This window comes from Carcharhinus amblyrhynchos, chromosome 30 (genome assembly GCF_965287045.1).
Source record: "Carcharhinus amblyrhynchos chromosome 30, sCarAmb.v2.hapA, whole genome shotgun sequence".
Lineage (NCBI taxonomy): Eukaryota > Metazoa > Chordata > Chondrichthyes > Carcharhiniformes > Carcharhinidae > Carcharhinus > Carcharhinus amblyrhynchos.
This window is the reverse complement of record NC_137353.1, coordinates 22,502,041-22,527,019: the sequence shown is the minus strand read 5'-3', so window position 1 is coordinate 22,527,019 and position 24,979 is coordinate 22,502,041. Positions and strand designations below refer to the sequence as shown.

Below are 24,979 nucleotides of genomic sequence, written 5' to 3'. Positions count from 1 at the left end.
AACTGAGCCACGACAGATCAGCCACGACAGATCAGCCATGATCTTATTGAATGGCGGGGCAGGCTCGAAGGGCCAGATGGCCTACTCCTGCTCCTATTTCTTATGTTCTTATGTTCTTATATACAAGAGATAGGAGCAAGGGCAGACTGTATGGTCCATCAAGCTTGCTCTGCCAATCATGAATGATCTTGACTACAAATCTACCCTCCCACCTGCTTCCCACAACCCTGAATTCCCTGAAACACTAGAAATCCATCATCCATTCCAGCCTTAAACATAGCCAACAGTGGGGCATCCGCATCCGGGGCAGAGTATTTGAAAGATTCACGGCGCTGGATTGAAGAATTTTCTCATCTAAGTTCTAAATGATTTATACTGCTCTATGTGCCTTTCCATTCAGTGCATCATGCATGTTTAAGACAAGACTCATCACTATCACTCCTACTCTTAACATATTTATTCAGAGTCTCAAAAGGTGTGGTAAGCCTTACCTTCCAGAGGGAATCCCTTCAGAGAAGATTCACTAGACTGATATCTTAAGAGGAAAGGTTGAGCCAATACTCACTTGGATTTAGAGGAATCACAGAAGATCTTAATGAAATATAAAATAGTCTAAGGGGCCTTGGCAAGGTAAATGCTGTTAGGATGCGGAGAAATCGACAATGAGGGAGCACAGTTTCAAAATAAGGGGTCTCCCATTGAAGAGGGAGACAAGGAGGAATTTCCACTCAGAGGGCAGTTAGTCTTTGAAATTCTGTATTTCAGAAAGCTGTGGAAGCTGGGTCATTGATTATCTTCCAAGGCCGAATTTGACAGATCTTTAATCTACAAGTGAATGACAGGTTCTGGGGGCCAACAGAAAAATGGATTTAATGCAACATTTGGATTAGCCATGATCTTGTTGAATGGCAGAGCAGACTCAAAGGGTTAACTCTTATTCCTATTTCTCATGTATTTTATTAGGTGGGATGTGGACATCGCTCACTACACCAGCATTTATTTCCCATCCCTAATTGCCCACAATAGAATGGTAGTGAGCTACCTTCTTGAACGACCAGTCCATGAAGTATACCCTCAGTGCTGTTAGGGATGGAGTTCCAGGATTTTGACCCTGAGACAGTGAAGGAATGGTGATATGTTTCCAAGTCAGAATGGTGAGGAATTTGGAGGAGAACCTCCAGGTTGTGGTGTTCCCATGTGTCTCCTGCTGTTGTCCTTCCAAAAGGTAATGGTCATCGTTTGGAAGGTGCTGTTTAAAGAGGCTTGGTAAGTTCCTGCAGTGCATCAATGTTGCCACTGTTTGTCAGTAACGGAGAGTGTGAATGTTTGTGGATGGGGTGCCAATCAAGTGGGCTGTTTTGTCCTGGATGGCATCAGGTTTCTTGAGTGTTGTTGGAGTTGCACTCATCCAGGCAAGGTGAGAGTACGCCATCATACTTCTGTCTTGTGCTTTAGATGGTGAACAAATTTTGGGACATCAGGAGATGCAGAATTCCAAGCCTCTGACCAGAGGGTAGAGAGCAGGTTATTACTTGTTAGCACTGTTGATGAGGTCTTCCATCGCTTTACTAATATATGGGGGTGGTAATTCACCAGTTTGGATTTGTCTTGGTTTTTAGTGTACAGGACATACTTGGGCAACTTTTCGCATTGCTTGGTAGATGCCAGGGTTGTAGACATACTGGAACAGCTTGGCAAGGGGTGTGACGGGTTCTGGAGCACAAGTCTTCAGTACTATTGCCCAAATATTGTCAGGGCCCACAGACTTTGCAATATTCAGTATCTTCTGCTGTTTTTTCATTTCATATGGGGTGAATCAAATTGGAAGAAGACTGGCATCAGTAATGCTGGGGACCTCTTGAGGAGGCCTAGATGGATCATCCACACAACACTTCTGGCTGAAGATTGTCACAAATGCTTCAGTCTTGTCTTTTGCACCAATGTGCTGGGCTTCTCCATCATCAACAACAGGATATTTGTGGAGCCTCCTTCTGCCGTGAGTTGTTTCAATTGTCCACCACCATTCACAACTGGATGCAGCAGGACTGCAAAGCTCAGAGCTGACCCATTGGTCGAGGAATCATTTAGCTGAATATATCTCTTGCCGCTTAGACTGTTTGCCAAGCAGGTAGTTCTGTTTTGCCATTTCACCAGGTTGAGACCTCAGTTTTAGGGATGCCTGTGCTGCTCCTGACATAACCTCTTGCACTCTTCATTGAACCCAGGGCTGATCCCCTAACCTGGTGGTAATGGCAGAGTAAAGGATATGACAGGCCATAAGGTTACAGGTTGTGGTTGGGTACAATTCTTCTGCCAAGACTTGGGCTCCTAGATGTGTTTGAAATTTATCCCATTTAGCACAGTGGTAGTGCCACACAACATGGCAGGGGGTATCCTCAATGTGAAGATAGGACTTTATCTTCAGGGACTGTGCAGTGGTCGTTCCTCCTGATACTGTCATGGACAGGTGCACCTGCAGTAAATAGGTTGCTGAGGATAAGATCAATGATGTTTTTACCCCTCATCACCTGCCACAAACTCAATCTGGCAGCCATGTCCTTTAGGACTCATGATGTGGGTATGCCGGCGTTGGACTGGCGTAAACACAGTAAAAAGTCTGACAACACCAGGTTTTAGTCCAAATAGGTTGGACTAAAACCTGGTGTTGTCAGACTTTTTACTTTAGGACTCAGCCAGCTCAGTCTGTAGCGGTGCTACCAAGTCACTGTCGGTGATGGACTCTGAAGTCCCTGACCCAGCGTACATTCTGCACCATTCCCACCCCTCAGTGTTTCATCCAAGTTGTGTTCAGCATAGAGGAATATGTTCATTAGTTGACCCTTCCTCTTATTCGTTACAGGATCTTAAAACCAAATGGTATTTATTAATCAAGTTGGTCACATCTTCTACTCTATTAGCCTGACCCTTCACCTTAGTTGCACATCAATGAAAGAATAGCTAACTTCTTTCAACAAGTAGCTCCTTTGACCAAGTTCAAGGTGACCCCTTGTGTAGTTCAATGCCAGATCCACTGGTACTGCCACAATAACTCTACAACATAGTTAATAATTTAGCATTATTATACAATCCAGAAGTGGTGTTTCTCAACAGTTCTGCACAAATACACACCTCTGTTCCATTTTGCTGGCCCGGTGCTGGGTCTGATGGCAGGAACTTCACACAGGCAGGTTTATCACGAGAGGGTGGGGAGGCATTGGCAAAAATAACTCTGTCCCTCAAACCCAGCATCCCACAATTCCTGGCAACATTCAGAGCTGTCAACATGTTATCTCCTGGAAGAAAGAGAATTCAACCACATTACTAATAATAAAGACACTCAAACCATCTTAGGCCTTGGTTAACCAAGACCTATGCACAACATGCTCCGAAATTACACAACAGAACGAAGCATAATTTTTAATGCCACATCAATGTTTCAGTACAAAAAGTGAACAGTTGACAATTTCTTCAACAAGATCATTTTACAGGTGTGCAAGAAATACATTTTTTGTTGTGGCTCAAGTTTTTCTGCAGATAGAAAACGGGTTTGGAAGGAAAGAAATCAGCAATTGGGATGACAGTCTTGCAAAAACAAAAGTTTGCTAAAATGGGGTTTAACTGCATTCCAGAATGTTCTGTGGTCATGTGTAATGCCATTGCGCTTTATCACAGGCAGTAGTATTTTAAAGGTGCATTTGAATTGAATTATGCAGAGCCACTCTGTGCCACGGCAAAAATGGGGAGCAGCCGACACTTCCGTTTCACTTATGGGCTTTGTGTCAAATTGAAGCATCGTTGAGCAGGTTGAAAATGTCTCTCAGTACCATGAAAATTAACTGGAAATGCAGTGTCTGTTATGTAGGTAAATGTGGTAGCCATTCTGCAACTTCAACATCCCACCAGCTGTGGCAAAATAAGTTAACTAGTGCCCAGGATCATGACATAAGCGCCAGTTGAAGGCAGAACCTGCAGCAGGTCACAGTGCTGGAAAAGACTGCAATCATCGTAATATACTGACTTCAGAAGTGAAATTCTGAGGATTTCCTTGTGCGAGACAGTGTGTGTGTTAACTACTAAAATAGAAGAGCGTAAGTCCTGGAGCTGTTTAGGGCTGGGATTTGATGTTTACTTCTACAAACCATGGAGGTTCTCAAACTCTTCGTTTGGTTTGGACTCAAGTTAGCCAGTCCCTGCCAGTAGCAGTAAAGAGGCGGGAATTAACTCAGCACCTCTGGGCTATCAGGAACGGGGGTAATGACAAAAATCATTGCTTCTGCCTCTGATAATTTTCCAAGGACTTCTGCTGTGTCATAAGAACATAAGAAATAGGAGCAGGAGTAGGCCATCTAGCCCTTTGAGCCTGCCCCGCCATTCAATAAGATCATGGCTAATCTGAAGTGGATCAGTTCCACTTTCCTGCTTTCTCCCCATAACCCTTAATTCCCCTGTCTATCAAAAACCTATCTATCCGTGACTTAAATATATTTAGCGAGGTAGCCTCCACCACTTCAACGGGCAGAGAATTCCAGAGATTCACCACCCTTAGAGTGAAGAAGTTCCTCCTCAACTCTGATCTAAGCTGCCCCCCCCCCCCCCACTTTATCCTGAGGCTGTCCTCTAGTCCTGCTATCCTTTCTAAGCGGGAAGAATCTCTCTACCTCTACCCTATCCATCCCCTTCATTATCTTATACGTCCCTATAAGATCCCCCCTCATCCTTCTAAACTCCAACGAGTATAGACCTAGTCTATTTAGTCTCTTTTCATTGTCCAACCCCCTTATCTCTGGTATCAGCCTACTGAACCTCCTCTGCACTCCCTCCAAGGCCAAAATATCCTTGCGCAAGTGTGGCGACCAAAACTGCACACAGTACTCCAGCTGAGGCCTCACCAGTACCCTGTACAGTTGCAGCAAGACCTCCCTACTTTTATATTCTATCCCCCTCGCTATAAAGGCCAGCATTCCATTAGCCTTCTTGATCACCTGCTACACCTGCAGACTGGGTTTTTGCGACTTGTGCACAAGGACCCCCAGGTCCCTCTGCACCGTAGCATGCTGCAGCTTTTTGCCCTTTAAATAATAATCCCTCCTACTTTTATTTCTGCCAAAGTGGATAACCTCACACTTGCTAACATTATACTCCATCTGCCAGGTCCTCGCCCACTCGCTCAGCCTATCCAGATCTCTCTACAGACTTTCCACACCCTCCACGCAATTTGCTTTTTCACTCATCTTCGTGTCATCAGCAAATTTCGTCACCCTACACTCAGCCTCCTCCTCCAGATCCCTGCAGCACCGATCCCTACGGCACTCCACTAGTCACCAACTGCCAACCAGAATAGCACCCACTGATACCAACACTCTGCTTCCTTTTAGACAGCCAATCCTCTATCCACGCTAACACCTTACCCCCAACTCCGTGCACCCTAACCTTCTGTAGCAACCTTTTATGAGGCACCTTATCAAACGCCTTTTGGAAATCTAAAAACACCACATCCACCGGTTCCCCTCTACCGCACTAGTCACATCCTCATAGAAATCCAATAAATTCGTCAAACACAACTTCCCCTTAACGAATCTGTGCTGCATCTGCTCGATCAAACCATTCTTTTCTAGGTGCCTCGCTATTTCTTCTTTGATGACGGATTCTAGCATTTTTCCAACTACAGACATTAACTAACCGGCCCATAATTCCCTGTGTCTGTGGGTGTTAAGTGAGAGTTGTGATGCCCTCCTTGATTGAGTATCTTGATTACATTTTCCAACAGAGTTGTTTCTTGAATGAGGTACCACAGGGTTGCTGCTGCCCGTGGAATTGTAGCCCAGTAAAAAAAAATCCAGTACCTTCTGGAAAAAACTATTAGGAAAAGTGCAGGAAAAGGACAAAGGCAGAACAAACAAAATATAGCTTCTGACTATTGTGAAGTAGGAACAGGAGCCAATAGAGGGCAGCATCTGATCGATTCTGGCTGGTCAAATACCTATGCCAAGAATTTCTCTGTAGCCTGAAATGTCTATCCACATTTCATAACAGCACTGTCACCCCACACAATTCATGCCTCATACCTGTCACCATTACAGTCCGAAAATTGGCTCGATTCAGGCTGTCAATGACCGACCGTGTTTCTGGTTTCAAAATATTTCGCATAATGAGGAATCCCAAGAATGTCATTTCATTCTCCACAGAATTCCTGTCCAAAGAAAACACAATAACTATTGAAGCTTGCAATACAGCCAAACAATGCAGCCCAGTGTGCAACACATGTAGGTGGAACCTATTGTTCCAGGGGTTACACCCTAGTTTAAATGTATTCAAATACACAATTAGAGAGGGCTGTCTTAGTAACCATGGAGAGGAGTCTAAACTCATATTAAAGGGCTGCATCAAGAGAATGGTGACTAATTGACACCACATTTAGGATCACGGAAGGAATAAAAAATGAATCGAGGGAATGAGTTTTGAGATCCTGTGAAGAGAGTAGGAGATGGTAATAATGAGTCTTAATCCACCCCACATCACCCTGTGTGAAATTAAGTCTGTTAAGCTGGGCTTTTGACATTAGTCAGTGTGGCCAGATAGCCAACAGCAATGGTAGCAATAACAGCAGCAATATTAACAGCAAGTGCAACAGCAACGAGAGTCGAGCATGCTGGGAATTTTGGTCAAGTTATTATTAAACACAGATGCAGGTTTGAAGACTTCTGCAAGTCATGACCTGTCGAGTGAGCTGCCATCTGACCCTTCCTGTGGTGACCATATAAGGACAACTGTTTGGGCAATGCTAGACATACCAGGGCCATTGTTACCATATATGGTGAGGCTATGTAATTTATATGCAGTTTGGTATAAACATTTGGGACTTGTTTACAAGAAATTCCATTGGCTAGAATGGTACACTGATCAGTTTTTGGTGATTTCATTGGCTGAGTGCCAGAGAACTTTCTGGAAGAAACAGAAATTTAGGATACAGGGATAAGTTTTTGAGTATTTGTCTCCAGCAACAACTCGAGATGCACCATCAGAAGCGTGACCTGGAGATTTTCTTCAGAGAAGACAAAGAACCACAAGGGAAGATTGACATAGGGGAGCAGACCTGGCCAGTTTGCTCAAGATCAGGTTTTTTTTTTACAGTTCAAGTTTCGATTTTAAATATTAGAGTCAGAGGGTTAAAGTCAAATGAGTTAAAGATTGCAACTGTTATGAGTTTGTCTGAGTATTTGTACCTAAAGTGTTGAATAAAGTGAAACATTTCGTTCCAGTGAATCTGAGTCCTTTGGTTTGTCACTCAGTATCTGGAAAGATATCTAGGGATTTTCACAGTAACTTCATTGCAGTGTTAATGTATGCCTACTTGTGAGCCTAATAAATACTCTTAAAACTCAAAAAATAGGTTTAAGTTTATAGCCAGATAACATGAGGAACAAGAGATGAAAACTCAGAAGCAATGGTTATTAAATTAGCTACGCACCTTTCCAGCTTGTGTACTGCCTCAAAGGTAATGTCTTGACTTAGTGTTTTGTATGCAAGTCCCAAAACTCTGTACCCATCTCTGGCATAGAACCTTAACATATCCGAGAAATCAGCAGGAACTGGAAGTAAAAGTGAGTGAGTATATATCGATGTTCTAAACACAAGGAATGGCACAGAAATAAATTGGTCTCATTTCAATCAATGCACAGAATCCCATGTATCAAACACCTGATCATTCACTCATTTTATACACAATTTCACAGACCAAACCCCTGCCCATTCCATTGATACTCATCACAAAACGATTCCATCATTTTTTTTCCCCCACTCATTTGTAATCAGGTTTGACACCAGGTGTAATTTCCCACTGGTGTGACAAGATTGAAAAATCTGACAGCACACCTGCAGGCAGCTGTTTTAATGAGCATTCATGAGACGCAAATTGCACTCACACCACCTGCCGGCAGGAAGAGCAACCTAGCACACAGATTCACAATGTGATTTTATACCAGCAGATTTCCAACTTTTTGCCTCTTGCCAGATTCTCCATGGGCCGGTTTGGAGACTCCACCCATAAAAACAAATAGTGAGAGTTTCTTTAGCTCTTTTTTAAAAGAGTTAACATGGTGAGTATTGGTCTCACAGAATGCGAGTCTGGGGAATTAAAAACAGAAAATAAGGAGATGACAGATGAAGTGAATTTTGAATTGGTCTTCACGTAACGCTCTAGAAATAGATGTAAATTAGGAAATAAAAGGGAGAGAGGAGCTCAAGAAAATCACCAGAGAAGTGGTACTGAGCAAATTGTTGAAGCTGCAGGCTAACATATCCCCAGGTCCTAATGGACTTCATCCTCGTGTCTTACAAGAATTGGCTAATGAGATAATTGCTGTGTTGGCTTTAATTTTCTAAAATTCCCAAGTTTTAAGGAAGATTCCATTAGATTGGAAAATAGCAAATGTAACTCCCTCATTCAAAAAATAGAGGGAAACATAAAGCAGGGAACTGCAGGCCAGTTAGCTTAACATCTGTCATAGGGAAAATATTAGAAGCTCTAAGACATTATAGCAAGTCAATGAGATAAATTGATGGTAATCAGGCAGAGTCAGTTTGGTTTTAAGTGAGGGAAATATCAATTTATTGGAGTTCTTTGAAAAAGTAACATGCAGTGTGGATAATAAAGGGAGAACCAGTGGCTGTACTGCACTTAGATTTCCAGAAGGCATCTGATAAGGTGGCACATCAGAAACCCAAGGTATAGGGGATAACATATCAGCATAGATAGAAGATTTGCTAACTCACAGGAAACAGAGAAAAGGCACAAATGTGTCATTTTCTGGCTGGCAAGTTGTCATTAAGTGGTGTGTCACATGGATCAGTACTGGGACCTCAATGTTTTATAATTAATATTAATGTCTTGGATGAAAGGACCAAAAGGTATGGTTGCTAAAATTTCCTGATGACCCAAAGGAAAGTAAGTTATGAAGAGGACATAAGGGGGCTGCAAAGGGATAGAGATAGGTGAGTGGGCAAAGATCTGGGCAAATGGATTACAACATGGGAAAATGTAGAACTGCCCATTTTGGCAGGAAGAATAAAGAAAAGCAGCATAGTATCTAAGTGGCGAGAGATTACAGAACTCAGATGCAGAGGGATCTGGTTGTCCTGTCACATGAATTGCAAAATGTTAGTATTCAAGGAACTTGGACTATGTACAGTATTGGCTTCCTTATTTAAGCAAGGTTGTAAATGCATTGGAAGCAGTTCAGAGAAGGTTTATTTGACTAATACCTGGAATGGGAGGGTTGCTTTATGAGGCAAGGTTGAACAGGCTAGGCTTGTATTCACTGAAGTTTAGAAGAGCAAGAGACAACTTCGTTGAAACCTATAAAGATCCAGAGGGGTCTTAACAGGATGGATGTGGAAAGGATGTTCACTCTTGTGGGAAAATCTGGAAATAGGGATCACTATTCAAAAATAAGGGCTTGCCCATTTAAAACAGATGATGAGGAGAATTTTTTTCTGAGGGCTGAGATGCTGCTTCTTTATTCTTCCTCAAAAAGTGGCAGAAGGCAAGCCTTTGAATATTTTTATGGCAACAGTAGATCAATTCTTGATAAGCAAGGGGGTGAAAGATTATTAGGGTAGGTAGGAATATGGAGTTGACATTACAATCAGGTCAACCATCATTTTGTTAAAAGGCAGGATTGGCTAGAGGGCTGAGTGGCCTACTCCTGCTCCTAATTTGTATGTTCATATGTATCTGTGGCAGACGTCACGGCCCCATGGATCAGACCTGCCTTTGGATAAGTAACTGAAGAACCATTGCTAACATAGGTTATACCGTAATGCCTCACCTCAGTAACTAACCTGGGAAGTTTAGCACCTGGCTCCAAAATAAAGGAATCTTGCCAAAACAAGTGACACTCCCTGGTTTCTTATAAACTCGATGCCTATTCAGATATTAAGGACAGGATTTTACAGCCTTGCTCATCCCGAAACTGTAAAAATCCCGCCCAAGGTCAACTGACCTTTCCATGTTCCGTCCCTCACCTGCTCTGATTGCTGTGGTGGGTGGGGTGGTAAAGTCTCAGAACGTTTTCACTGTTTGAAAGAAAGTGTGTTTAATTTTTTAATAATCTAGCTAATTAAGAGTAATAAAATCAAGATCTGCATTTTTTAAAAAACAGAAGCTCTTTGATGTCTGAAAAATCAGGGCTTCCTTATCCAGTCAACTCAACTCAATTCAGTCTCATCCAACCCAAAGAAGTAATTGTCCCCACTCCTGTCACTGGTATGCTTCATCAGTAGTTTGCTGCCAAATTCTCCCTTCTGTCTGTTTTGACCCTCGATTCAATTGTTGCTCCATGCCTAATAGCGTGGGAAATCATGAAAACTTAGCACCTTCCAATTCTGGGAAATCTTTTGATTCCATCAAGGGTGGAATCTTCCAGCTATTCACACCACTGGGATTTTCTGGTCCTGCTGCAGTGAATGGAGATTTGGCTGAGTGCCATTTTCTCTGTCCTTGCTTGCAGCGGAAGCAGGGCACAAACAGCCTGTTAAGATAGCCCCAGATTTTGAGACCGTAATCAAACTGTGAAATTGTTCTAAATGTAACTGAATCAAAACATTCTTAAATTGCTCCATATTTTTGTGATATACAATAGCTGAGAATTTCAGTTACCTGTTTCCTTTATGCAAAGGCTAGCAACCATCTCAGGTGCACCCTTCATATAGACCTCTACTGGCGAACTGTCCGGTCTCTTCACGATCACACTCATCCTCTGCAGAGATGAAGCAAAGGGAAATCGACGGAGAATCCCCAAACTCATTCCTTGTTTCTGCAGACGGGAGAAAATACAAATATACAGCAAATGTTATCATTTGGGCAATCCACTTTCTTGTTTTAGCCTGGAAAGCAGTAAAATTGTAGGTCAACGACATCCCATCACACTGCAGCACCTAATAGATCACATGATACTGGATTGAAACAACACTGACATATTTCACCCCTTTCTCTCTCCAATTTTTTCTTAAGGTGCTGGCTATAACCAGAGTCCAGTTATATGGACACTATTGATTCTCTGCTGCCTTATCTAGCACAGTATTCTTATTTGAGAGTTTAAGCTGTAATGAGCAGTAGGCTAACTGTGGAAGATATAACAGCCAAACCCAACTTTAAAGCAGTCTTTAACTGCTGTCCCAAGTTATGGCCACTGAACAGGGACCAGGAGGAAGAATCCTTGCTGACATAGCCAGAATACATTGCAACTGGAAATCATTGTAACTGGAGTCTGTGCAACTTATTGGTTGCTTTTCTGAAGAGTCTTTAGGGAATTCCAGGACAATTTTGAATCACTTACGCTAAACGTGGAATGCAACTCAGCCAACACCACAAAGATAAACTAGATTAACAATCAAGGAGCATATTTATTAATAGATGACATACAACTGTAATTTTTTGGTTGAGGTCATAGGGGTTTACAGCATGCAAACAGGCCCTTCGGCCCAACTTGTCCATGCCACCTTTTTTTTAAAAAACCCCTAAGCTAATCCCAATTGCCCGCATTTGGCCCACATCCCTCTATACCCACGTACCCATGTAACTATCTAAATGCTTTTTAAAAGATAAAATTGTACCCTGCCTCTACTACTACCTCTGGCAGCTTGTTCCAGACACTCACCACCTGTGAAAATATTTCCCTTCTAGACACTTCTGTATCTCTCCCCTCTCACCTTAAACCTACGCCCTCTAGTTTTAGACTCCCTTACTTTTGGGAAAAGGTACTGACTATCCAGCTGATCTGTGCCCCTCATTATTTTATAGACCTTAAAGCTATGCCCTCTAGTTTCAGACTCCCCTACCTTTGGGAAAAGATATTGACCATCTAGCTGATCTATGCCCCTCATTATTCTATAGATCGCTATAAGATCACCCCTCACTCAGCCTCCTATACTCTAGAGATTCACTTGATCCCAACTGCCTATGTACATCATAAGCCTCTTTCTTCTTCTTGACCAGGGCCTCAATATCCCGAGTCATCCAGGGTTCTCGACTTCTGTCAGCCTTGCCCTTCACTCTAAGAGGAACGTGTTTACCCTGAACCCTGGTTAACACACTTTTGAAAGCATGTCACTTACCAGATGTCCCTTTTCCTTCCCACAAATTCCCCCAATTAACTTTTGAAAGTCCCTGCCTGATACAATCAAAATTGGCCTTGCCTGAGAAACTTGAAAAAAAACTTTTTTCTGTGGAAATAACCATACACTTTATGTAAAAGCTTGAAGTAATGGATAGCCTTTATAATCAAGGTTCTGATTTCAGAGTTATATTTGGTCTGTAGATCATAACCGTACTAACTGAATGTGCCAGTTCAGTTGTGCCTAAGACTCTTATCTGATGGTGTAATATTTGACTCTTCCTTCTTGTCTTCAATACTAGAAATAATGCAGGTCTATTGACAACACTAATGTTAATTAATTTTATCATTATAACTCACTGGCTAAATTGTTTGCCAATCAGGAATGGTGAAAAATTGAATAATGCTGAACCACTGCAGTTTTTCCACAAACTAAATTGATAAGTTTCTATTCATAAAATTATAAGAAATAGAAGTAGACCATTCTGTCCATTGACCCTGCTCCGCCAATCAACAAGACCATGGCCTTAACTCCACTTTCCTGATGGCCCCCCCCATAGCTTTTAACACCCTTGTAGATCAAAAATCTGTTGAACTCAACTTTGTCCATACCCAACGATCCAAATTTCACTGCTCTTTGGGGAAAAGAAGTAAACTAAAAGTGAAGTTTATTTATTAGTCACAAGTAAGGCTTACCTTAACACTGCAATGAAGTTACTGCAAAATTCTCCAAGTCACCACATGCCTGTTCGAGTCAATTCACCTAACCAGCACGTCTTTCAGACTGTAGAAGGAAACTGGAGCACCCGGGGGAAACCCATACAGACATGGGTAGAACGTGCAAACTTCACACAGACAGTGACCCAAGCTGGGAATCGAACCCGGGTCCCTGGTGCTGTGAGGCAGCAGTGCTAACCACTGTGCCACCATGCCGCCCCAGAATTCCAGAGGCCAACAACCCTCAGAATAAATTTTTCCTCGTTGCCAACTTAAATGGAATGCCCCCAATTTTTAAACGGTGCTCCCTAGTTCTAGATTCTCCAAGAAAGGAAAACATTGCCTCAACATCTACCCTGTCAAGTTCCCTCAGAATCTTCTACTGCTGAGTAGTGAGACATGTTGCCAAAGCTCTTCCTTGTACACTCATCAGGAAAAAAGAATGCCTAATCTCAAACAATCTCAAAGATTTATACCACAGGAGAAAAGGAAGCTAACTGGTTGCCAAGTCAACTGCTGTTGACCAGAATGTTGCCATGGAGAAAGCAATGGGAAACCTAAAAAAGCTCCTGGGTAATTCCAAAAGAGGTACAAAGCTTTTCGTTTGCAGAAAACAAGTCCCTGTATGTCACTTCTAGCAAGCATAAATGAGCCACATTATGAAATTGGAATCTGACAGTGTTAAATACTGCCACAGCATCAAGCATTAACTAGCAACACTTACACTTCCATAAGGCTGTTCTTCCAGTGGTGGAGGCTTTATGACAGATACAACCTTCATTCCAAATCTTGAAACAATATCAGACTCTGTAATCTCATCTGTCAAAATCTAAAAGTAGAGAAGGCTCTATCAATGTAAACAGAAATCAGTTACAGACCAATTCAATACAGAAAACCAGCACACAGCTGAGCAGATGTAATGATACAAAATTAAGGCATACAGTCAGCTGGATCCAACACAAAGCTATCACATACAAAATACTTCTAAAATGATTAATGTTACATTGTGGTTTGATTTTGATGCTGTTAGTTCAGAGTCCAACAAGGAGGCAGGATTGAAAATATGTCAAAGACCTTCCTTTATTCTATAGTTGTAACTGCCTGGCTAGGTTTAATGAATAAAGATGATCCCATGACATTTTTTTAAGTAAGAGCAAAGAGCTTTCCCAGTGTCCTGGCCAACATCACCCCATCAATCAGCAATACAATGAACTAATCAATTGCTCATTCATCTTGCTGCTGGGATATTACTAGTGCGGAATAGCATCAGGTTTTCCCACATAACATTAAAGCATTGTAATTTAAGAAGATGTTTCAACATGACAAGATGTTTTGTAGCTCCAAATATAATTAGCTTAATCGAACAACTAAAAACCAAACTCTAACTTTGGAGTATAACCTGTCCTACCATGGATACTTTTTAGGGAGCTGCATTTTTGAGTCATGGAAAGAGGATCCTTTTAGTGCCACATTTAGAACTATAAGCACATTAGAAACACTGTCTCATAGCTGACTCACCCAACCAGTTGACTCAATCATTTTCAGATCAAGAGGGTCACCAACTGGCTGGTTGTTCAAAAGGGTGACACTATGACAGGTAGCCAGCGCATGAAGCATTGGACCGCTAACATGCTGGATGTCATGAACAATTGGCTCAAAGTTCTTGCCGACCACCAGTACAACTCCCCAGATATCCAAGCCTTCTTCTGTAAGTGTTCCTGTCTGAGAGAAAAGATGCCCATTTTATGAATAGCTGCTATAATTTCATACTGAACAATGCACCAATAGCACTTACAGACACAAATACAGTCAATCACTGGCATCAATTATCATCTACTTTACCTTATCAAAGCAGATGAGTTTTAGTTTGCCGCAAATGTTGATGCGTGGTGGACTAATGCAGAAAATTCCATATTTTTTCAGTCTGTTCTGGGCATAGATAGTTCCAACAGTCATAGCTGCAGGGAGAGCAGGTGGAATGATGATAGTGATCAGATCCAGGACACGTTTTACCAGTCGCCCCACAGACACCTGGAGTAGTGGAGGGAGAAAACACGTATTACAGGAAAGAACAAAATTAAGTCATATCCAAATATTAAAAAGTCTGATTTCCCAAATGCATTCCTGATGTGGAGCTTCCTCAATAGGAGTACAAATTGGCAAACATGGGATGATCACTAGGATTTTCCAATACATGTTCCAGGCAGGAAAGCTCAATGCTGGGAGCAGACATTGTGAAAACTGCCTTCAAGTGTCCATCTCCATTGCTATAGCCAGTAACTTACAAGTAAATAAACAGTACTAAGTTAATCTTTCTTGCTAGCCTCAACTAGCTCCTGGGACAAGGACTGGAAGACAAATATTTTGCTCAGTGAAACCAGTGTCTTCAGATATCAAAAGCTGAATCACTCATTCCAAAAATTCACTTGGAAATGATCACTGAAGGGTGAATACGTTCACATTTTACAGTTCTTAAAACATTCCTGTTCGGTGAACTACCCTTGATACTATTACAAAAGTATCTGTAAATCCACCAGGCAGGAGGAAGGGTATCTCTGGGTGTTGTAGGTTAGTGACAGCTTAAACACAGCAGGGAGATTCCCTTAGAGCTCTTTGCGAGAAACCTTGCTACTACGCTTAGACTGTCACTAACAACAGTAGAACTCGATGCCTGTCGATGACATTTGTCACAGAAAATCATTTTTTTGTGATCCTTTATGTGTAGATGGTTCTCCTGGTGGACTGTGTCAACAAATCCATCTTATTTGGAATTACTGCTTTAAAAATATCTGGCCAGTGACATTAAAGAACCTGGCCATCCCTTGAATGCCAGGTTCCCCCAACGCAGCACATTAAAACAGCAGGAGCCATCTGGACAACAAACTGAACAGAAAGTGAAAGTTGAGTTTCTGAAGACACTGTCAGCAATGCTATGCTGGGCAGCCTACCTGCAAAGATTTCACTCAATAGCACTCTGACTTGCTACAGTTTCAGAATTCCTGTTGAAAATAAACTAAAACCTCAGGATTGGGGGAATAAACAAACTAAATACAAGAATTCATAACAGTTTGTGACATGTTCCCCACTTCTCCGCTTTGAAATTTCTAAGGTATGTAACAGTGGCATTTCTTGACTTTATCTCCTATCTCTTAGTTGAGAAGATCTCTATTCAAGGTCTCTCCATGGTAGCACAACCAAGAGAGCTCAGCAACACCACGGGTGAAAAGCGTTCTAAACCACTTCAAACCATAGAATGGTGAGGCTTATGGTGCACCACATTCTGTGATCCACTCCTCCTGGAGTTGAGTATTTGCAATTTGCATTGTGTTGGTTACAGTTACAAGGGAAGTGTGACTGGTCTACAATCAGATATGTAAGCAACATGGCTGGCAATCATAATGAAGATGGGGGTGGACTCAAAACGCTTACCTTTTGTCTCTCTAGAATCACAATGCTGTATATGTCCCCAATTAAAGCTGCAAAAAAAACTCAAACTGTTAATCCTGAATTACACCCAATCACCAACTATATCTTATATTCCAAATGATCCAATCGCTTGGTAGTGTGGTAATTGCAGCATCCAATTTCTTGCTGACACGTCTTAATATGTCTCCTCTCCTCTCTTCTCCTGAAGGCATTGACTCATGTTAGAGTTCTATTCCAAAGTGCAGGCATCTCTTTGGTACCTTGCCAAGTGGGCACTCTATGGATGAACCATATGGCAGTTATTTGACCATAGATGGCATTAAAGCCAAACCAAGTTTTGTCCTTCCCAAATCCATTAATTGGCTTTTTGGTAGCAATCAAGAGCGCTAGATTATAAAGTACATCCTACACTGCTCCTATATTGTGAACATCACTAATGCCAGTCTGGGAAAATAGGATCCATGCACTGCATCCTGAAATTTAACCCATTAAATCTGATCCCTTTTTTTGCCCCTCAAATGAATCATTGCTGGGATAAGACAGCTAGTTTTAATGATGCAAACTGATGGATAACAGCATCTTGAACTAAATGAGTAGGATGGGAAAAGTAGCTTTGAAATACAAGATCCTTATCAGAGACAGGTCTATCCAGTCAGAAAGAATATAAAAAAGGTAAGAAACGAGAAAGTTAGTGAGAAACAGGGTGGTCCCTCACATTGCATTGCGCTGAATACTTTTGTTAATTTCTACAACAATAACTTGAAAACTGACCCACCTTTGTTTCAGCTGCTCTATTTGAAAGGGACTAAGTGCAGGTCAAGAGGAGAACAAAGTTTCCAAAACATGCACACACTCAACTCTTGCCTTCAAAACAAAACACAGCTTACCAAGTACTGCAAGGAAGATGATAAATTTCACAGCATCTTTGTAGAATTTAAATCCTAGAGGCTTGGGATACAGAATGGAACTGGTCAGTTCTCCTTTCGCAGTGCAAAAGCCTGCAGATAGAAAGAGATGTGAGGATTTGTCTCCCATTAGAAAACACAAATGGAAAATGCACAAAGCTGACATTGAGGCAGAATGCCATGATATTGGATATTGATTCACAACATGAAAGTGAATCTTCACAAATGATAATTCTACGAGCAGACCTGAAATAAAACCTCATTCAACTTTGTTGGCATTTCAATGCAAGTTCAAATTCACTTCAGAATCAACTTTGAACTGTAATCAGAGAACAGTATTTTAATATAAAGCAATAGCTTAACACTGCTCATTTAAAAAAAGATTTGCAACTCTTCCTAATCCATCTAGCCTAGTTAAAAATAGCAAACAGCACTAAAATAAAAGTAAAATACTACGGATGCTAGAATTCTAAAACAACAACGGAAATGGTGGAAATATTCATCTGGCAGCATCTATAGAAATAGAAACTGAGTAAACACTTTGAGTCCTATAAAATTCAAAACATTAACTATCTCTCTCTACAGCTACTGCCAAACCTGCTGAGTTTGTCTAGCACTTTCACACATCAGGTGCTCCAAATAGAAAATAATTACTCTATATCATAAGGTTAGCAGGGTACCTAACAAGTTGGAATATAGTAATGGCCTGTGGCTTAGAAATGTTTTACTTGTTCTCAGTAGTAACTTTTAAAAATATTGCTTTTGGTGAATAGTTAAATAGGAGCATCCTGCCCAACTGTATAATTTCCCAACCATATAATTATATAATTTCCTAATATATAATTGCCCCACAAGAACACTTTAACCCTTAAAATTGGCTTTTAAAGTAAGTAACCAATACTAAATTTTCAAAATCAAAGACCTTCTTCCACTATTTAGTTATGTGACACTAAGCCCTACTCTTGAACAGAATGTATAGCATCTAGTTGAAAAGGATGGGAGATGCAAGAGGTTTGGCCTTAAGCCTCTGCATTGCCTTACCCTTTCTGTCATAGAATGAGTTCTGTCTTCCACCCTATCACATACCTTCACTTGTGTTCTGCTCCTTTCTTCATAACTTTTTTGCCAAGTTCTATACTTGCTCATAAACTGTTAAACCTCTGGTTTCTTTCAGTCCTAAAAATAGGTCAGGAACCTGAAATTATAACACCATTTCTCTCTGTTGTTGCCTGACTGCTGAGCATTTACAGCATTTTGTTTCTATTTCTGCCTTTACCACTGGCAATTAGATGTTTCACGTTGCCTCTTCAATTTAGCCTTCCTCCACTTTCAGAACAGCAACCTTCAGTGGTATGAAGCTCTAACAGGTATGAAGCTCTGAAAAGTCATCAAATTTCAGACCATCTTCTGGCATATACCAGATGGAGTCCTCATATCAAAGTTTGTGAACTAACAGCACAAAAACAAAAACAAAGCACTGTATTCTTAGATATCATGCAGCCAGGCTCATGGGATACACATGCTTTACTGTTTCCATGGGAGATCCCACTTCTACTATTCTGTTAACATCTATTACTAGGTATGTCCTGAATTACAGTTGCCATTTGTATTCTTTTCTTGACCCCTTTCTCTGCCCATTCAGTACCTGTTCTCACTACAGTAGCCACCACCTGCTGATCCATGCTATAGTTCTTTGATTGGAGAACCTCAGTTCCACAGAAGAGTGTGTGCCGTTTGTGTTCTTCGGGGGAGTAGTTCACATCCTGATCAGGTAAAGCGGTTTTCATCACAGGTACACTCTCACCTGGCAAAATATCACAACAGTATTAATTCCTTTTCAATGCATTACGTAAGGAGCCTGTTTGCAGCAACAACTTCCTCAGTCCATCAATGTAGTTCATCCTAATGTTTTCAACAGTCATTCAAAGAGTGTAAATTACAGGACATTCTGATGATGCAAATGACAGGACACAGGGTGGCACAGTGGTTAGCATTGCTGGCTCACAGTGCCAGGGACCCAGGTTTGATTCTGGCCTCCGCTTACCATCTGTGTGGAGCTTGCATGTTCTCCATGTCTGCGTGGGTTTCCTCCGGGTGCTCTGGGTTTCCTCCCACAGTCCAAAGATATGCTGGTTAGGTTGATTGGCCAAGATAAATTGCCCCTTAGTGTCAGAGGGACTAGGAGGGTAAATGTGTGGGGTTATGAGTGTAGGACCTGGGTGGGGTTATTGCCTGTGCAGACAGATTCAGTGGGTCAAATTGTCACCTTCTGCACTGTAGATTCTATGATTCTAGGAGGACAGTGTCTCTAACAGTTTGCATTTGCAGCAGATTGGATAATTTACTGCATCCCTTTCAAATTCTCTCCCCAAATCATTTCACCATATACCTTTTGTTTAATTATCCCATTAAAAACTATTTTCTTTAACCACTGCTTTAGCCCATCCATTTTAACCTCCATTTTTGCATCCAGAAATGCTATAAAACGGCATGTAGTTAATTTTCCTTGCTCCTAAAAAGTATAGAGGAAATTGCAAACAGGTTTTCCATCCCTCAAATGACAAAAAAAAAAGGAAACACTCATTTCAAATACAATTAACAAGATGGTAAACAATCCCACATTGGCAAAACATTTATTTGGACAGTCTGAGATGCTGACAAACCCAAACAAGATTTCTCTTTGCAGGAGATCCAGAAAGATCAGCAAAAGCACCAGCCCTCTCCATGTTACTAATGTGCAAACTCAACCCCGAGAAACCATTTAACACTGCCCTGTGAGGTTATCATTACACAAGCAGGATAAGCTCTTTATACCATTCATGACCAGCTAACCGATAAATGCAAGGATATGCTTTATGCTACTTGCCTTGTAATAATGTTATTCTGGGAAGGATTCCCAACAGTAGGCAGATATGATGACTGCCTAACGTGTGAGGATGTTGATAGCATTACATCCTGAATTGAGCTCAAGACATATATTTGCAGACTTCAAATGCATTTCCCTCACCTGGGAGCAAATGCTTCACTCAGAGGCTGGGCACCAATTTGCAGAGGAAATTCAAAGGGAGAAAGTCATTAGCGTTGCTCTAATAGTCCACTTTGAATAAGAAAATTTCCAAGAAGGTACCACATTCTTTTGCATGTCCATGAACCAGAGAGGAGAAAACTTAGGTGGCACCGTGGTTAACACTGCTGCCTCACAGCACCAGGATTCCCAGGTTGGGTCACTGTCTGTGTGGAGTTTGCATTTTCTCCATGTCTGTGTGCCTTTTATCCGGATGCTCCAGTTTCCTTCCACAGTCCAAAGATGAGCGGGTTAGGTGGACTGGCCGTGCTAAATTGTCCCTTAGTGTCAGGGGGACTAGCTAGGGTAAATGCATGGAGTTATAGGGATAGGGCCTGGGTGGAATTGTGGTCAGTGCAGACCCCATGGGCTAAACGGTCTCCTTCTGCATGGTAGGATTCTATGATTCTTATATGTGAACGTGTACTTGTGTGGACTTAAATCGTACAGAATTGGGTTTGGGGCTAAATAATCCTTTAAGGTTTATAATTTAGGCTCATACGTAAATAGTTATTTAGATGAGACTGCCACAGAGTGACTGGCACCTCTGAAACCATAGATCAATGGAACCATTGACCACACAGCCAGCACCTTCAGAATGGCAAGGAGAGAAAAAACAGAACAGGTCCAGTTTGGGTGTCACCTGTAAGCATGCTCTCGTTGACCATACACTCTCCGGTTAGGAGTGCTGCATCACATGGGACTTGAATCCCATTTTTTGGAATCACAATGCAGTCGCCAGGTACTAAATCCTGAGAATTCACCATTTCTTCTTCTGTAAAATAAACAAATTAACCCCATCAGCATAATACAGGACAGGCAGACTCAAGGACAATGCCACAGAAAGTCAAGTAAAAGACTGAATTCACTTACAGTCTAAGGTATAATCATGAGGTTATCACAATGAGTACTTTTACAGAACGTGTAAACAAACATTGTAGGGCAAAAATTATAGTCTGCATAATTTTTATACAGAAGCTTAATTTTGTTTGTACCCAAATGTGTCTCTGCTATCTCATGGCTGATCTAATTTTAACCTCAACTTCACATTCCTCCTTCCCCAGTAACCTCTCATGCCCATGCTAATCAAGAATCCACTTACTTCTGCCATAAAAGATGTTCAAAGACTGTCTCAACCACTACTTGGGGAAGAGAATTCTAAAGTCAACCAGCCCTCAGAAAAAAAAACCTTATCTGTCTTAAATGGACTATCCTTTATTTTTAAACAGCAGCCCTTAGTTCTAGGTTCTCCCATAAGAAGATACATCCTTTCCACATCCAATCTGTCAACTTAACTCAGGACTTTACATGTTTCAGTCAAGTCAGCTCTTCCTCTTCTGAACTCTGGATACAAGCCTAGTCTGTCCAGCCTTCCCTTGAAACAACCTGCCCATTCCAGGTATAAATGTAGTAAGTAAACCTTCCCTGAACTGCTTCCAATGCATTTACCCCTTTCCTTAAATACGGAGACCAAAATACTGTGTACAGTATTACAGATGTGGTCTCCAAATTAAAATTATTTATTTCTTTAGCTGAGGTGCAAATCAGGCTCAATGGGCTAAATAGCCAACTGCTGTTTCTATATTCCTAAAGATCTGAGCTGAGATCAGTTAATCATATGGTAAAGGGACTGGACCAAACACTGTTAGCTCTAGACTTCAATACTGGAATTGGCAAAGCCAATCGCCCAAGAACAAAGATACTCTCATTATTTTAAGCACCATCTCCATCCCACATGCTACTATCTGGTAACAAGCTTTACACCACGAATTGCCCATTATGTGAGACAATCCAGCCAATGTACTACTATATTATAAAGTAATAACATCAGTCACTCACCTCCAGTTTCTCTGCGGATTCGGATGTTGAGCGTTAGCTTTACCATATCCCTCAATGTTACACTTTGCTACGTGCAAAGAAAGAAAACAGTTACAATCAGCGATGATATCAGTCATGATGTCGAACACATTAGCCACAAGGCAAATTGCTTTGTCAGTAAGTAAATAAGAGTAATAGGTATCACAGTTGAACATGTAATTCAGTACTCTGGTGTGGATTTTATGAACGAATACAGAGTGTGTGTGTGTTTTCCGGCTTTATTTCCTTAGTTACTGGATGGTGGTAGGATGTTTAAGTAAATACACAACACACTCACATTTACAGGTAAAGATATGTACGCAAAACAATGACTCAAATTAGTGGGGCAACATGGTGGCAAGCACTGCTGCCTCACAGCGCCAGGGACCTGGGTTCAATTCCAGTCTTGGGCCACTGTCTGTGTGGAGTCTTCACATTCGCCGTGTCCGCGTGGGTTTCCTCTGAGTGCTCTGGTTTCCTCCCACAGTCCAAAGATGAATGGGCTAGGTCATGATAAATTGAGCCTAGTGTCAAAGGATTGGCAGGGTAGATGAGTGGGATTGCGGGAACAGGGCCTGGATGGGATTGTGGCCACTGCAGACTCAACGGGCCAAACGGCCTCCTTCTATTCTATAGGGATTCTATGATACTGATGCAGGTGGCCAAAATGTTAGTCTTTGATTTACTCTCCACTCATACAAACCCATGAAGTCTGTGCTCCCTCAATTCAGGATAAAAGTGATGTTGATCCATATATAATGGGGCTTATTTGGAGCTAGAATTGCTAATTGATCAGCTAGAAAGTAAAGTTTCTTCCTTTCATTTCAAGTATTTTTCAACAGTTAATTTTTTTTGTTAAGCTGCTTCATTTATTAGAGTTTTATTTAAACTGTGTTTTTAAATATAGTTTGTTTTACTACAAAAGATCCAAACTTTGTCAGTGGAATCACTCTTAGAAAGAGACACTGTTAGGGACCAGATCAGAAACTCCAAGGTATATCATGAAATTAGCCTAAACTCCAACTCTTTTTGATTTTGGTATTATTGCAATCATAAAGGTGTTTCGCTCCAGGTGTGATTCGACTAACCCATTAGGATGCTTTTATTAAAACAATCTTTCTTTAACAACATAGTTAAAATATGGCAAAAGAATTTTTATCAATTAAAATACTTAAACATGACAGGGTATAACTCTTAACTGCTAAAACACATGCTTACATGGGGTGCTGGTCTTCCAGCCTTTTAACACTTCTGGACAGAGGCACAAAGACACATCGGTCTTCTGACTTCTAGGCAGCAGCCTCCAGAGAAAGTTCTCCTTCAAACAGCAGAGCTTCAGAGAAAGAGACCTATTTTCTGATAGGTTCCAGACTCCAATCTCCAAAAAGAGACAGGCAGACAGACAGACAGAGCTACTGCACTGTAAAGATTCAAAACAGCAACTGGTTGCTTGTTTCTCTCTGTAAGCCAAGCTCTGCCCAGTCATGATTTTCCTGTCAATCAATCTAATTAAACCCTACTCTGAAAACCCCAAGGGAAAACACTAAAATACAAAACTGCGTTAGCCCAAATACTCCGACAATTAGGATCAATTATGCTTCTGCATGCTCAACATATGGGTGCCGTTTGGAGACAAAGCAGCATCAGGTAAACAGAACTGAAAATTCTAAACAAAAATTCTTCACAAGAAACATGACACAAATACATTTCTTAAAGGCATAGTATCGTCACAATATCCTATCCTCCCATTTATACCAAAAAGAAAAAAACTGTTGGGGTTTAATCTGGCTCCTAATGTAACTTGGGGGATTCTGATCCAGTACCCAAACATTATTAAGCAATAGAGGGTATCAACTGAACCTGATCCTCTCAGCTGACATTCACACCTTTTCCAGTGATCACTCACGATAAGTAGGGATCTTACAGATATTTCTCTTCTCAAGATCTCGGCTGAGCTCAGCTAATTGCAGACTGGAGATCTGACCTGGAAGCTCTTGCATCTGTAAGGTTTAGTATCATATCATAGGATGCTTTGATTGTCTTGTACCCGTAATGTAACAGTAATATTGACTTTCCCAAACTGAATTATTTTGGGGCTAATGACTTGGATCCCCAACAATTACCATCAACGTCTAGAATCATTGTGTAACTAAAACAGTTGATTTCATTTATAATCATTTAACTTATTTCCATTATTTTTGTGGAAACTACGAGAAGAATTTGCACAATGCTGGGAATCTGAGTTTCACCACACCATAGGAAGGTGTCTAAAATAACAGGTAGTTCAGTAAATAATATGTATCAAAGGCATCTTCTAGCAACACCAATGCAATTGGACCCCCTTTCTAGACAAATGCCAGGCCAATTCATTTTAACAAGGGTAGGGATGATAGAGAATAGAAACTAACATTCACTTCCTTTAATGTATTATACTGTCTGTACTGTATTGGACTGTATGATTAGGCAGCTAATATATATCCTCAGTCAGAATTCAGCTCTCTCCATTATCAGATTGTCCTCATGAATTAAAAATCACTATAAAGTGTCTCAAAAGTTCTCATTGTACTAAATACACAACTAGTAAAAGGTTTAGTCAACTCTCCCTCACTCTAAGTTAAGAAAGGTTTAAGGTTCTTGAAGCAATGGGCAGATTTTCTGGCCTCCCTATGTGTTCCTCATGATGGGAGGCAGCATGCCATTGGCCGATGGCGTGATCTTCTGATCCCTCTGCTGCCAATGAGGTTTCAATTGACTTCACCGCACGCCACAAGGAAACCTGCAGCACGAGTGTGCCATCGATGGGATCAAAAGGTCCCGTCAGCATCAACAGCTGGAAATTTCCGGCCACTGAGTCTAAGCAGCAGGTGCATTCCTTCTAGTTTTCCAGAATAAGTGCA

At 41.3% G+C, this 24,979-nt stretch overlaps 1 protein-coding gene across 3 annotated transcripts in view; it reads right to left on the bottom strand.

Moving 5' to 3' along the window:
* atp13a2 (ATPase cation transporting 13A2) overlaps positions 1-24,979 on the bottom strand; it is an 81,711-nt gene that overhangs the window by 11,190 nt on the left and 45,542 nt on the right. For all 3 annotated transcript variants that reach the window (XM_080215010.1, XM_080215012.1, XM_080215011.1), the window contains exons 11-22: positions 22,065-22,131; positions 20,869-21,000; positions 18,807-18,965; positions 17,144-17,254; positions 16,260-16,306; positions 14,673-14,861; positions 14,349-14,552; positions 13,555-13,659; positions 10,658-10,814; positions 7,469-7,589; positions 6,066-6,190; positions 3,130-3,293 (exon numbers count right to left, since the gene is read on the bottom strand). In XM_080215010.1, coding sequence (XP_080071136.1) covers positions 3,130-3,293; positions 6,066-6,190; positions 7,469-7,589; positions 10,658-10,814; positions 13,555-13,659; positions 14,349-14,552; positions 14,673-14,861; positions 16,260-16,306; positions 17,144-17,254; positions 18,807-18,965; positions 20,869-21,000; positions 22,065-22,131 — 1,581 coding nt within the window. The remainder of the gene's footprint in view (positions 1-3,129; positions 3,294-6,065; positions 6,191-7,468; positions 7,590-10,657; positions 10,815-13,554; positions 13,660-14,348; positions 14,553-14,672; positions 14,862-16,259; positions 16,307-17,143; positions 17,255-18,806; positions 18,966-20,868; positions 21,001-22,064; positions 22,132-24,979) is intronic.